Source organism: Megalobrama amblycephala, linkage group LG3, assembly GCF_018812025.1.
Source record: "Megalobrama amblycephala isolate DHTTF-2021 linkage group LG3, ASM1881202v1, whole genome shotgun sequence".
In the NCBI taxonomy this organism is placed as follows: domain Eukaryota; kingdom Metazoa; phylum Chordata; class Actinopteri; order Cypriniformes; family Xenocyprididae; genus Megalobrama; species Megalobrama amblycephala.
In genome coordinates, this window is record NC_063046.1 from 2,819,869 (window position 1) to 2,835,061 (window position 15,193).

General features: G+C 39.1%; 1 protein-coding gene across 1 annotated transcript; it reads left to right on the forward strand.

The window, feature by feature from the left end:
- The first annotated feature begins 6,802 nt into the window (after positions 1-6,802).
- Positions 6,803-11,703, forward strand: LOC125264304 (C-type mannose receptor 2-like). Its single transcript, XM_048183545.1, has 5 exons — positions 6,803-6,912; positions 6,985-7,023; positions 7,116-7,475; positions 10,716-11,060; positions 11,225-11,703. Exons 2-5 carry the CDS (start codon positions 6,987-6,989, stop codon positions 11,584-11,586), a joined length of 1,104 nt encoding a protein of 367 aa, XP_048039502.1. The 5' UTR covers positions 6,803-6,912; positions 6,985-6,986; the 3' UTR covers positions 11,587-11,703.
- Positions 11,704-15,193: the final 3,490 nt, after the last annotated feature.

The window sequence follows — 15,193 nt, forward strand, 5'->3', positions numbered from 1 at the left end:
CCTCTAGGGATGTTAAAAGCCGTTTTCCACTCATCCCCCTCCCTAATGCGAACCAAATGATAATCGTTGCGCAGGTCCAATTTCATGAAAAGAGACGCGCCCTGCAGCCGTTCAAAGGCAGAAGACATCAACGGCAAAGGATAAGTATTCTTTACCGTGATGTTGTTCAGTCCTCTGTAATCATGGCCGCTGCGACCCATCCTTCTTACCCACGAAAAAAAACCCTGCCCCTGAGGGAGACGAGGAAGGGCGGATGATCCCAGCTGCCAGAGAATCAGAAATGTATTTCTCCATGACCTCCCTTTCAGGATTAGAAAGTGAATATAACTTGCCTTTAGGCGGAGAAGACCCTGGCACTAAGTCTATTGCACAGTCGTAGGGACGATGCGGAGGAAGAGAAGCAGCCCGGGACTTACTGAACACTTCCTTCAGGTCGAGGTACTCCTCAGGCACGTTTGACAGATTCACCGACTCCTCCTGTAACACAGAACGAGACACAGAAGAACAAGCAGACAACAAACAAGATGCATGACACTGGTTGCTCCATTCCGCCACGGACCCCTGGCCCCACTCGATCCTGGGCTTGTTTTTCAGTAACCACGGATGACCCAAGACGACCGGATGAAGGGCAGATCTGGAGATGAAAAATGACAACTGTTCTGTGTGATTACCAGATGTGATGACGGTTAAGGAGTCAGTGGCGTGTGTGATGGTGGGTAACTTCTGTCCATTAAGGGCGATGACAGATATGGCATGTTCCACGGGGTGGATGGGTATGTGCAGCCCCGTGGCCAAATCGTGGTCTATGATGCAGCCCTCCACCCCCGAGTCGACCAGAGCCTGGCAGATGTGATGCCCCGATACCCACTGCAGTCTCACCGGGTGGAGTGTTACCTCTGCTGGCTCCGCTCTCCTCCAGTTCTTTGAAGCGCGTTACAGGTCTCTTTTGTGCCGCGCTTTCCTGTAAGTGGGCATCCACCCGCAGCACGAGCTCAATGAGTCCGTTGAGACTGTGTGGCGTGGTTACGAGCAGAGTGGCGCAGGGCTGCAGTGGGTATCAGAAACCAGGGATAATCCAACCCAGAAAGCAGGGCACACGACGATAGTCCAGAATCCAAGAACCAGGAAGAGACAAAAACAGAGAGCATGACACCAGGACAGCCTGCAACGAACTGACAAAGACGACATAAAGACACGCACATTTATAACAAGACATGGCTGGCAACAGATCACAATCAGACCATAATGAGTGACGCCCACACAATCATTCACTCACACACATACACACACAACAAACACACGAGGGCGAGTAAAGCCGAGTTCAGACTGCACGATTTTCAAAGTAGTGGGGTCACTGTTCTTTTCACACTGCATGACTTTCTTGGCCTGCATTCAGTCGCTGCTGTGCTTAAGGTTTCACACTGCATGACTTTACAATAGGAAGAATCGCTGACAACTCTGTCTGGCACACAAACTACATTTCACAACCAAACACACGGTAGAAAAACGGTAGCCCGCAAGAAGCTTGCAATACGAATTGCCTGTGTGCTGATTTGCAGCGAAAACAAGAAAAAGAAAAGAAAAATATGGAGGAGGAAATGGTTGGGGAGACTGTGGATTGTGTGTTCTGCAATGAGAGTTGGAGGTAAATAAATAACTTTTCAATGTGCTGCTGTTGCAGATGGTCAAGCAAATGTTTGTGCTTTGTTTCTGTTTGATAGAATTGTAATGTTTATCTGAAACGAAGCCATGCTTGCTGATGTTGTGGTCTATAACTCCTCCCCGAACTCCCCGTTGCTCTGTATCTTGGTCTCTCATTGGCTGTCGGTCATCGCCGATGTAGTTTTCAGTCAGAACACTTTTCACACTGCAGGATTTTGAATCGCCGACAGGTCCTGATATTTAGCATGCCAAATATCTCACGGGTGTTGGCGACTCGTCTGCGATTCTATCAGATCACGTCTTTGCTCATTCACACTGCGTGATTGTCACTCGCGTGAACGAGCACCGATTTGCACCGATTTGCCTGTGATAAAAATAAATCAGACTTGAATTTACTTGAATGTTATCAATGAGAAAAAATAAATTATATATATGTATATATATGATGTATTCTTTTCAATAAAGCTTCTGTCAAAACACAAGTGTATGATTCCTTTTTTCAAAATGACATTTACATGAAAAATAAGCAGTTAACATCAAGGGAAAAATAAATAATGTTTCCAATCCAACAGAATAAATTCCTAAGCCAGCAAATAATTTAAATAATCCTTAGTTTCTGTAGAGGCCAAAAACACACGGCCGCTTCACTCAATTGAGCCACAAAGAAAATAAAATTAAACGGGTGCTGTTACGGCATGTACCGTAACATATGTAGCAAATTAGCTCAAAAGAAATATTAATAATTAATCATAACTGGTTATAATTAATTATAAATATTTGGATCAATTAATAAAATTAACTTAATGTAATAAAATTAATATTACAATCAATTAACCTGTTGTCCAATGAACACACAGTGTTAATTGTTTATTAATTCTAAGAAATGTTCATTTCCAGGTTATGGGAAATAACAATCTTATTGTACAGTACTACTAAGAGCCTGTAGTCAGGATCTGCATGAATAGGGACTCCAGTATATGAGCATAAAACATGGACAACTTTACATGTGACATGAACAAGACTTTATTAACTAGACTAAACACTTAACTACTCTAACATTCACACACATACATGCATACAGTTTACAAAGGGAAAGAGAGAGCTAAAGCAGAGTACAGGAAGCTAGAAGTTATAGTATTGTTTGAAATTCAGCAGATCAACAGCCTTTAGCAAACCATCAGTTTAGTTTTAACAGGCCCTTCTTTAAAAGGGGTAAGGATACTCAATGTATCAGATATTGAGACTAAGTTTGACACTTGCATGTCTCTCCAAGTTGAATTAAAACTGTTGCAATTTGTGGAGGCTCCCGTTGAATATTTGCTGATATTGTCTTGATGAAAGAGAACCAGTTGGATTCAGAGGATCTTTGGTAAATGGAAGGTCTGGGCCAAAGCCTGGCACAAGCTTGGGGTTCCTTAGAAGCTTCTAGCTTCTTACAGCATCATCTTGACATCAGCATTTGTCAGTAAAAGAGAAGAAAGGAAGAGGAAGAGTTTGATCTTGTGATCAGTGAATATAAGGGGTGAAGATGTCACACCCTCTTAAGTAGGGTGACCATATGCGCCATTCTCCCAGGACGGGTCCTGTCCAGGATTTCTAAATTGCCTAAAATGGCTTGAGCCCTTGCCACTTTAATTGTGAAAGTGGTCATATCGATGTGCCCCCGGAACGCGATTTAGGAACGCGATTTCTACACGGAGGTCTGTGCAAGCCACTGTTCTTATTGACATTCTTCATGCAATGCATTAAAATGTTGTCGTATTTGCAATGCTTTGACCGTTCTCTGTAGATCCAGCCTTCTTGCAAGCCACGATCGGTTGATTATGTATAATGCATGCTATTGGTCAAATTATTTTTCAGTCGTTACCTTCCGCAAATATGAAAACAAAACCAAAACTGGGACATTTTATGCAACTTAGAAATCCTGGACAGGACGCATAAACTTGGAGAAACGCGTAAACCTGGGAGAATGGCGCATATGGTCACCCTACTCTTAAGGTGTCTGAGCCAATAAGGAGTTGCCCCCTCGGAGGGAAGTTTAGGAGTCTTTGTGACTTTGGCAGGATATTAGCATAAGACACTGGATTGGATGAATGAGAGAAGAACCCTCTAGATTCTTATAATACTAATGTGTCACAGAGTTAGTAACATGTAACATAAATTATCAAATAGGAAACGAAAGTTGGAGTCCGTAGATACCAAACATGCTACCAATGTAATTTCAGTTATATATACATTTGCAACTCTTGAACATTAATACCAAACTAGTTCAAAATAGAAAATGAATACATAGAATAAAGCCAATAAAAGGAAAGTCATGAGATGGGAAAATTGGATACATGTTTATACATTTCCCAAGTGGTTATATAGAGAATGCATAGGATTAAGAGTGTTTATTTGTCCTTCTCAGAAAGAATGAGTCACTAGTCTCTACAACATTCTTTCTGATCTTAAAAGTACCATGTATCTGTAACAGGACACCTAGTTCTGCCTGTGTGCTAGCTACATTTGGGATGCTGGTTGCAGTTTAGGGGATAGAGTGAGTTTATGGGTAATTCATTAAATATAATGAATAATTGTGTGACTGATTTGTACAGACGCTACACATAAAATAGGACAACAAACTGTTCAATCAATAGACCAATTCATTTACAGAACAAGAAAACAACTATTAAACAATCAAAAGAAAACCAACATCTAGGTGGAAAAAACGTGTGTGTGGTAACTAAATATGCATATACTCTGACACAAACAATCAATAAAGGAAAGAAGTAATAAGAAAAATATATATATATAAAAAGAGAGAAAAATTGAGATAGACTTTACTCTAAGGCGCACAGATATTTTATACCAATGCCATATCAGAGGGTTGATTTCAAATGAAATGGACCTGTTGCTCAACTAACGTCTGCACTGTTTAGCAGAGCCAGCAGGGGGAAACAGACAGGCGTAACAATAACATCTTCTGGATTATATTCCTACTCCGTTATAAGTTTCAGATTAAGAAACGCACTGGCAACATTTCAAAGACTGATGAACCAAGTTGTGTGGGGACTTGCGGGCTGCTCAGTAAATTTTGATGATATAATTATTTATAGCGATACCTGGGAACAGCATCTGGAGCGAGTTCACACTTTGTTTTCCCATTTGGCTGAAGCTCATCTTACGGTAAATTTGACCAAATGTGAATTTGCGAAAGCAACTGTGGTCTATCCGAGATGGGAGGTGGGACAAGGTAGCATCTGCCCGTTGCAAGAAAAAGTGTGTGCTATTGAAATATTCCCTGTTCCTTCTATGAAAAAAGAATTAATGTGCTTTCTGGGTATGGCTGGGTATTATCAGGCTTTTAGTCAAAATTTTTCGTCTGTTGTGTGCCCATTAACTAATCTGCTGAAAGGTTCTGTTAAGTTTGTTTGGTCCTCAAGGCCTGAACACACTGGGACGAATATCACGTGCGATTATCGCCGACGTTTAACGTCTCGTGACTAAACAAAGGGTGCCAATGTGAGTGTGCACACCGACGTGAAAAACGTGAGGCGTAAAAGCGCCATTTTTTAAAAAAACGCCTCGGGTTCATTTTTCTGGTTTGACGCGCCGCGTTAAAAATTGGCAGACCAATGAGAGTGGCGCTTTTGTTCACATGCCTGGAGCTGCTGAAGTTACAGTAAAACACGACTTGGTGCTGCTCAAGTGTAAAACAGCACACATTGATACCAAGACGACGAAGAGGAAGTAAGTAGACGAGGAAGACCCCTACAAACTATCCCTGCGTCTCAAACAGCTCCCTAGCTTCCTAGTGTATCAGTATACCGTGTAAATGAATGTGGCGATGTGATATGACAGCATCAGCATCAACTGCACCGTACTTAACTCCGATGTTTATTAGTGTTTGGGCCACTTGGAGGAATCCTTTGCCAGAGACAACATTGAAGGGCGTATATCTGTCATGTGTTTATTTGTCCTTCTCAGAAAGAATGAGTCACTAGTCTCGGCAAAATTCTTCCTGATCGTAAAAGGTCCATGTATCTGTAACAGGACACCTAGTTCTTCCTGTAGTTTAGCTACGTTTGGGATGCATTTTAGGGGGATGGGTTCACAGAGCTTTGATAGAGTAAGTTTATGGGTAATTCCTTAAATATAATGAGTAATTTTGTGTGCCTGATTGACAGACGCTACACGTTTCATTTAACAATGCTCGCTTCGACCTTCATGGACTTTGAGGACACAGCCTCTGAAATGAGACACGGTTATAGTGTATCTTTCCTGTTGTTGAAATAAAAAATAGATGAAATATGACTAGAACAATAACACTCACTGTTTCTCCTTCTGTTTCACGTCAGAGATGTAAATATTGTCCATCCTGAATATTTAAATGTGGTGTGGGCATAAGAAAATGAGTGATGAGAATTACATGCAAATGTGTTCAAAGAAACAGTAAAACAGCAGGAGTCCGAAATTAAACAAAATAAGAATTTTCACAAAGAGATGAATTCTAAAAAATGTAACAATGTTTTAATGTCTGCATTCCAGCCAATCACAATCAAGTATTTAGAGGAAATAAGACTGAAACAGCAGCAGCAGAAGATGATGTTATTATTTCAGTGGGATAATGAGAGTCCAACAACCTTCCATCAACTGTCTAGATACTCATATTCTTTAAAATATCTTCTTTTGTGTTCAAAAGAAATAATAAACAGATTTGGAAACACTTGAGGGTGAGTAATTGATGACAATATTTTCATTTTTGGGTGAACTATCCCTTTAATGCAGGCTGAGTCTTGATCTTGTCTCTGTTGTGAATGTCTCCTCACCACCATTAGGGGTCTCTGCGCTCAGAAGAAATAGAAGAGCAAAAAAAGTTTTTCTCCCTTTCTATATGCAAAAAAGGGGAAAGAGGTAAACATATATGTCAAACCAAACGGGGATGTGACACGAGCTATACAGTCCAGCAATAACATTAAAACAGCTTTTTAGTTGTTAAAATATAAATTATGAATGTTAATATGTAAATGTTTTAATAAAGGTCCATATTCATATAGACTGATACTGACTGACATAGACGTCAAGATGCAAATAAAGGGAAAGAGTTGGACAAATACACAAATATAGGGAAAGTGAATATAGAGGTATTCAGAGAAATACACAAATGATGTGATGACGAATGAGGGATGAGAGCAGATATAATGATCACACTGTTTAAAGCTGCAGACAGAAACATCAGACTCAGGACAGAAACACACGACCTCTAAAGTAAGAACAACTCACATGTTCATTCTTCAAACACAACTAGACTTTGAGTTTTTCAGTGTGTTTCTTCCTCAGAAATGGAGCAAACTCTATATTTCATTCTTCTTCTCATTGGTGAGTGTGTTTGTTGTTTTATTGATGGTTTATAGTTTCATCAGGTTTGACTCTGTTATGAAAAGCATTAAATCAAACCCTCTCTTTCACAGCTCTCTGCTCCGTATCTGAATGTGTTCAGCGTCAGTATCACTTTATAAACGTGAACAAGACCTGGACTGAAGCTCAGAGATACTGCAGAGAGAATTACACAGATCTGGCCACCGTTGACAACATGAACGACATGAACGAGCTGAGGAAGAGTGTGAATAATGAACGTATCTGGATTGGGCTGCAGAGGACGGGTGTTGGTAAATGGCAGTGGTCTTCAGGTGATCCTGCGCTCTATCTGAACTGGGCTCCTACACAACCTGATAATGGAGAAGAGAGGTGTGCTGTGATGATGAATGGACAATGGGGAGATTGCACATGTAGTAACAGCTTCACTTTCATCTGCAGTTCATCTAACAACAGTAAGTTCAGCTCCCTACAATGACAACAAACATTCATTTATAGAAAAATACACAGTATATTGTGTAAGGAACCCCCCATCGGCCCAAAAACGGAATCCGACGGCCTGGGCGAAGGTTAACGCGTGTATGTCTTTTCAGCGCCTCTGTTAAGTTCACTTAATTTCACTCGTTTAATCTGACTCCAATTTCAAATGATTATTACTCTTAGGTTGTGTTTACATTTAGAAATTAATCATTTGTTATGTATTAATTTAGATATTTGACTATTCTGGGTATCTCATATTTTCAATGATTCGTTCATTACAGACCCACTTAGAAAAGTCACTTCGGCCGTTGAGTGCCTTTCACGATCACAAACTCGCCAGTTCTGATCTTAGTCAGAGGGTGCAGAGTTTACTAATGCATTTGAGTCGAAGCGCCACATGCTTGTTCATACAAAAACACAGTTTTCTTAGTCACGGTACTGCAACTTGCTAAGCCAGTTGATAGATCAAAAAGTCCCATGATGTGCAACATGCTCCTTTCATTGAACCTTTAGTTTTAATCTATCCTGACGCAGGTCTACTGGTCATAATTTCAGGAGAATCCAGAGTGAAACAAATATATCATTTTATTTGTCAAGTTAAAATGTATCATGCCAATTACGTAGTTGGACAATTAGAAGCCAATTCAGAAATAATAAATGCATAACATCAGTGGAAATGCACATGCACACAGTGGTGGATTAGTGTTTGAAGACACTTGTCCATCTATGTATGGGGGGGTCTCTGGCTACAGAAGATCTACCATGACTGCTTTGCACTTTACCTTTTATACCAGGACCAGAACAAAAGAGTTATAAATATTTATTACACCAACACCTGTTTTGGGGGAGAGGAGTGGGTGTTTCAATGCCCAAAAGGAGGACAGAACTGTCCTTAGTTTTCAATCTTCTTCATAATACCAGTGACTGCAGTGAAATTGAGACCATATTACCAATCGCACTGAGACATTTAAAATGATACCAAACATGAAAGAAAAAACAATAGATACACAAGTTACAGAATATGCCTTCCTGGAGAACTTTCAGTGACTTGAGTCAGGGGGAAGGGAAGGTGTGTGTGTGTGTGTGTGTGTGTGTGTGTGTGTGTGTGTGTGTGTGTGTGTGTGTGTGTGTGTGTGTGTGTGGTGGTGGGGTTTATTGCAGGGCGCTTGATCTCAGTTTTTGTCTGAACAGGAAAACAAAGTCTTACAATTGTACAAAATGTTAATGCAATACTAAATTCTGCTACTTTTTACCGTAGTCATAAATATAGAGGACTGTGGATGTTTGTCCACTTTCAACTTCTGAGAAAATAAACTGATATTGAGCAAATGTTGATCTTTTGTTGTTGATAACTGTGGGAATCTGACATTAGAGAGCTTAGAGAATTATATTTTCTTTATACTTTATACTGTAAATGATAAATTCAAAAATATAAAACCATTTTTTGACCAGCATAAATGACAATAAATTAATGAATGCATAACATTTTAACATAATTTTAACATTGCTCCATCTTGATATTTAGGAACAAAACTTTTGTTGTGAGAACAAAGCTCAGATCTTGTCAGTGTGATTTTATTGTGTTACTGTAAAAATTGTTATGTGTGATCTACTTAAACAAAAAATATGATAACAATATTACACATGATATTTTTGAGTAGTTTTTATAGCTTGATTTCTTTAATGGACTCTACTATGATACAATGATTTTAATATTTTTAGTGAAATGTGCTTCTTTATTTTAATTTGACTCTTAGTTTTGTTTGATTTTGAGTGAATGTAAATCTGTTTGTATTTGACTTTGAGTCGTGTTGTTCAATTAAAAGACTGAATGCTGCACAGAACAAGTAGAAACAAACTTGTTACTGTACTTACATTAGCAAAGATATTGATCATTGATCAAAACAACATGATTCATAGTATTAATTCATGCTGTTGTTCACAACCGAACCATAAGCTCTTCTCTTCTGAACAATGATCAAAACTTCAAAATAACAGAAACTCTTTCAATGTCAAACATAACTGAACATTAAACATTAACAGTATATATACAGTGGCATGAAAAAGTATGTGAACCACTTGCAGAATCTGTGAAAATGTGAATAATTTTAATAAAATAAGTGAGATCATACAAAATGCATGTTATTTTTTATTTAGTACTGTCCTGAGTAAGATATTTTACATAAAAGATGTTTACATTTAGTTCACAAGAAAAAACAATAGCTGAATTTATTAAAATAACCCCATTCATAAGTATGTGAACCATTGATTCTCAATACTGTGTGTGGTTACCTGATGATCGACTGTTTGTGTGTTTTGTGATGGTTGTTCATGAGTCTCTTGTTTGTCCTGAGCAGTTAAACTGAGCTCTGTTCTTCAGAAAAATCCTCCAGATCCTGCAGATTCATCAGTTTTCAAGCATTTTCTGCATATTTGAACCCTTTCCAGCAGTGACTGAATGATTTTGAGATTCATCTTTTCACACTGAGGACAACTGAGGGACTCAAACACAACTATTAAAAAAGGTTCAAACATTCACTGATGCTCCAGAAGGAAACACGATGCATTAAGAGCCGGGGGGTGAAAACTTTTGAAGTAAAATATCAAGGTAAATTGTGCTTAATTTTTCTGCCGGGAAATATGTGAGTATCTTCTGTTGGTTCCAAAGGGCAGTAATATTGAAATATAATAAGAAATATTGTGACATCTTCATCCTGTTCAAAAGTTTTCACCCCCCAGCTTTTAATGCATCATGTTTTCTTCTGGAGCATCAGTGAATGTTTGAACCTTTTTTAATAGTTGTGTTTGAGTCCCTCAGTTGTCCTCAGTGTGAAAAGACGGATCTCAAAATCATACAGTCACTGCTGGAAAGGGTTCAAATATGCAAAAATGCTTGAAAACTGATGAATCTGCAGGAGCTGGAGGTTTTTTCTGAAGAACAGAGATCAGTTTAACTGCTCAGGACAAACAAGAGACTCATGAACACACGGTCAAATCAAGTCCTTAAATACAGCTGGCACATCAGCAGATGGGCAGGGCATCATGACGTCAGAAATGAAGATTGGCAGCCGAAGCAGCCAGTAAGAGAGGAAATAGGAGGACAGAAGAGCGTAAAAGTGTACACAACACACGTGGAACGTAACAAAACCATAAAGCAGCATAAGAATAATGAACAAACTGATTCATGAATCTGTTTCCATTTGTTTTTCTTAAAGTGAACACAGGACTCGTCTTTGTCAATCAGATGAAGAATTGGAGAGAAGCTCAGAGTTACTGCAGACAGAAACACATTGATCTGGTCAGTGTGAGGAACCAGAATGAGAATCAACAGCTTCAGAAGTTCATCACTGATCATCACATATCTGGTGATGTCTGGATCGGTCTGTTCAGAGACTCATGGCAGTGGTCAGATCAGAGTAACTCCTCATTCAGATACTGGAATGCTAGTCAACCTAATAATGTTGGAGAAAATCAAAACTGTGCAGAGATTTATCCGAACACTCAGGGACAATGGAATGACTACTTTTGCAACTACCAGTTTCCTTTTGTGTGTCATGAAGGTGAGCAGATCCTCACAAACACACACAATCCATCCATCACCTCCAGATATCTTAAAGTTCACACTACATGTCTGACATGACAAATTCCTCCACAGTGTTTGTTCTGCATGTTGTTTTTGATCAGTCTCTCTCTAGTTTCTGCTTGTGGTTTGTTTTGTGTCCAGATAAACTGATTCTGATCAAAGAGAAGCTGACGTGGTCTGAAGCTCTGAGATACTGCAGACAGAATAATGTGGATCTGGTCTCGGTTCATTCAGAGGAGATTCAGCGTCGTGTGATGAATGTGATTAAACAGGCGTCTACTGAGGCGGTGTGGTTGGGTTTACACAACTACTGCCTTATGAACATGTGGCTCTGGTTGAGCGGAGAGATCGTGTGCTATCAGAACTGGGCTCCAGGGAACGGAGTAGAACCGGAAAACTGCAACCTCGAGAAGAGAAAAGGAGCAGTTCAGTCTGGAGGAGATCAGCGCTGGATCAGCCTTCCTGAATCTCACAAACTCAACTTCATCTGCAGCAGATATTAAAGGATTAGTTCACTTTCAAATACAATTTTCCTGATAATTTACTCACCCCCATGTCATCCAAGATGTGCATGTCTTTCTTTCTTCAGTCGAAAAAAAATGTAAATGTATATGCTTTATATAAACAAATGATCACCTTCAAAGAACTTCTGCCAAAACCGCACTTTTGTATTCTTCAAAAAGTTTACGCCTTCCATATTCTACTTACAGAACGAATGCAGCAGCAGATTCATTTCTTCCGTAAGTAGAATAGGGAAGGCGTAAACTTTCTGAAGAATACAAAAGTGCGGTTTTGGCAGAAGTTCTTTGAAGGTGATCATTTGTTTATATAAAGCATATACATTTACATTTTTTTTTTAGACAATGACCGATTGTTTCACTAGATAAGACTCTTATTGCTCGTCTGGTATCATTTAAAGCTCTTTGAAGCTGCACTGAAACTGTAATTTTGACCTTCAACCGTTTGGGCTCCATTGAAGTCCGCTATAAGGAGAAAAATCCTGGAATGTTTTCATCAAAAACCTTAATTTATTTTCAACTGAAGAAAGAAAGACATGAACATCTTGGATGACATGGGGGTGAGTAAATTATCAGGAAATTTTAATTCTGATGTGAACTAATCCTTTAAGAGTGAAAAGACGTGTGAATGTTTGTGTGTTTACTTACATTCACTGTTTTCATTCTTCATTATTTTTCTTATTTACTTGTTTGATTTGTTCTTTAGTAATTTCTGAGTGAATCTATTAATTGTGTTTTAAAAGTTTTTGTTTTATTTCTGTATGTTAATGATCATGACAATGTGATCTTATCAAATTTTTCTAACATTAATGTTTAATATTTTTTGATGTCTAAAATACTAATACAATATATGTGTCTTTTAGGATCTCTTTGCATATCTGGTGTGTTAATGTGTTTTTATGGTTTCACTAATATTATCTATAGCAATAACTGGTTGAATGTGATTCTGTGAGCAGCAGATCTTAAGAATAATATTATTTGTGTCTCAGCAGAATGAAATCTGATTTATTAGAAAGGGAAAATTGAAGTGATGTCACAATGAACTGTCAATTAAATATGTTAAATTTATATGTGTTTGTTTTATATTTAGGATATGTTGTCACTTACAAAAATCCAAATTTCAGCTTCCTGGAATAAATTAGTTGTGTGAATGTTAAATATTTTCTTATTTCTTGGGCTTCACTTTCTGACTTTCTCTGTGTCTTGGGATTTTTCCATTGTGCAGCTCATGTACCTACCTAGACAAAACAAGAAGTAGCAGTCCTTGGACACACTGACACTCTCACACACAACCAGAAGTTGAACACACACACACATTTACGCACATACATTTTCTTATTTGTTATTATTTTTCTTGAAATGCCATACATGGTAAGGTTTGATTCTTAAGTCGTATGATTGGATGCTCAAGCCATCCTGGAGATTGTTGTTTAACCTATGTCTATAAATATGACCCTTCTTCCTGAATAAATCTGAGAATGCTTTGTACCACACTTGATCTGTGTCTGCTTGGTCATTCTCCCGAGATCTCGCGCTGCTGCTGCCGCACATCACAGGGGTTGAGGCACCTGTTTCTTAACTGATGACTGGAATTACAAATATTCTACCTATTATTGAGATTTTGATCTAACAGTTTGGGGGCTCGTCCGGGATACTGGCCCAGGAACACGGTACAAGTTATCACCCTTTAGCGTATTTTTCCAAAACATTAGACAACATTACACAAGGTCTGCCTTCGAGCAGTGGCTGCTGCTGCCCTGATGGTATGAGATGCTGAAAAAACAGTACACATCCACTGACGTTACACACCTCACATCAGGTAAATGCAATTTTACATAATTTTAATACACATGACGGCACAGTGCAACTACAAATTCAATGATTAAGCCAACATCTGTGCCACACACGGCTGTCATTGCTTTGAGAGAGTTGCTTGGTACTGCTGACCAAACCACTGACAGCACTGATGAGGTACATGATTGTTTGAAAACAATTGAAACTGAAACTGCTTGTAGGACCGATCTGTTAGATATGGCCCTAGAAGAGGGGGATAGTCTATATGTTGACGGTTCATGTTCTAAACCATCAGATAGTGTATATTTATGTGGCTATGCAGTTGTTAGACTCCCCGATGAAGTGGTAGAAGCAGAATCATTACCATACACATCAGCACAGGCAGCGGAACTAGTGGCACTAACGAGAGCTTGTGAACTTTCAAAAGATAAAATTGTCACAATTTATACTGATTCTAAGTATGCGTACAGTCCATGACTTTGCCAACACATGGAAACAAAGAAATTTTAAGACAGCAAATGGAAAACCAATAGCGCATTCTGATTTGATAGGTGACTTAATTAATGCAGTGCAGTTGCCGAACAAAGTGGCCATAGTCAAGGTGAGGGGACATGCAGCAGGTGATTCAGAGGAAATAAGAGGTAATCAATTGGCTGATACAGCTGCTAAAGAGGCTGCTAAAAAAACATGCAAAAGGGCAATTGAATTTGGGGAAGTTGCTATGATGGCACACGTGACTAATTTGCCTGATATTGATGTCAAAATATTACAGAGCCAACCAACAGAGGCTGACTTACAATACCGGGCCTCAAAAGGCTGTCAGCCAGATAAACAGGGAATTATCAGAGACTCTGAAGGGAAAGTGGCCTTGCCAAAGTCAACACTTGTGCTGCTTATACGTCACTATCATGGTCTCTCACACACAAGTGCTGCAAAGACAGCCCAAGCAATTAATGCTTTGTATTGCATTGCAGATGTACACAAGACAACCAAATTGGTGTTAGATTCGTGCTTTATCTGCGCAAAAAGTAACATCCATCGACCTGTAAGTCATTCAGCTTTACCATTTCCAGAGGCTCCATTTCAACATTTGCAAATAGATTTGACACATATGCCACCTGTTAAAAATTGTAAATATTTGCTTGTGATTGTTGACAGATTCACAAAGTGGCCAGAAGCTTTCCCATGTGCGAGGGAGAATGCAAAAACGGTGGTTAAGATTTTGTGCAAAGAAATTATACCCAGATTTGGAATACCAAGTGTAATTGAAAGTGATAATGGAACACCTTTTGCATCAAAGGTAACACAATTATTGGCTAAAACTTTAGCTATTGATTGGCATTTTAACATACCGTAGAATCCAAGATCGTCCGCAGTTGTTGAAAGATTTAACAGAACGATCAAAGATCGATTAACTAAAGCGTGTTTAGAGACGGGAAAAAATTGGATGACTGTATTACCAGCTGTTTTAGCTGAAATACGAATGACACCATCCTCCACTACTAAAATGTCTCCTTTTGAAATTCTGATAGGTAGGCCTTTCCCGACACCATGGGTCAAAGGCCGCGCTGGCGTTTCTTCTTTAGGTGAAATGGAGGTGATCCTGGATGACTATGTCACAGAGCTGGTCGAAAAATTGAATTCTATTAATGGTGATGTTTCACAAACTCTTCCTCTCCCCTCAGAGAAACCAACACACAAGTTTGTGCCTAACCAGCAGGTGCTGATAAGAAGTCTGAAGCCAGTCAAAATAGGAGAGCAAAAATCATGGTAGCCCAAGTACTTTGAAGATAATCGG

Excerpts from the sequence above, each read along its gene's own strand:
- LOC125264304 (XM_048183545.1), top strand. The coding sequence starts at position 6,987 with ATGGAGCAAACTCTATATTTCATTCTTCTTCTCATTG. Across the intron at positions 7,024-7,115 it reads TTTCATTCTTCTTCTCATTG|CTCTCTGCTCCGTATCTGAA; the intron begins GTGAGTGTGTTT and ends TCTCTTTCACAG. Across the intron at positions 7,476-10,715 it reads CTGCAGTTCATCTAACAACA|TGAACACAGGACTCGTCTTT; the intron begins GTAAGTTCAGCT and ends TTTTTCTTAAAG.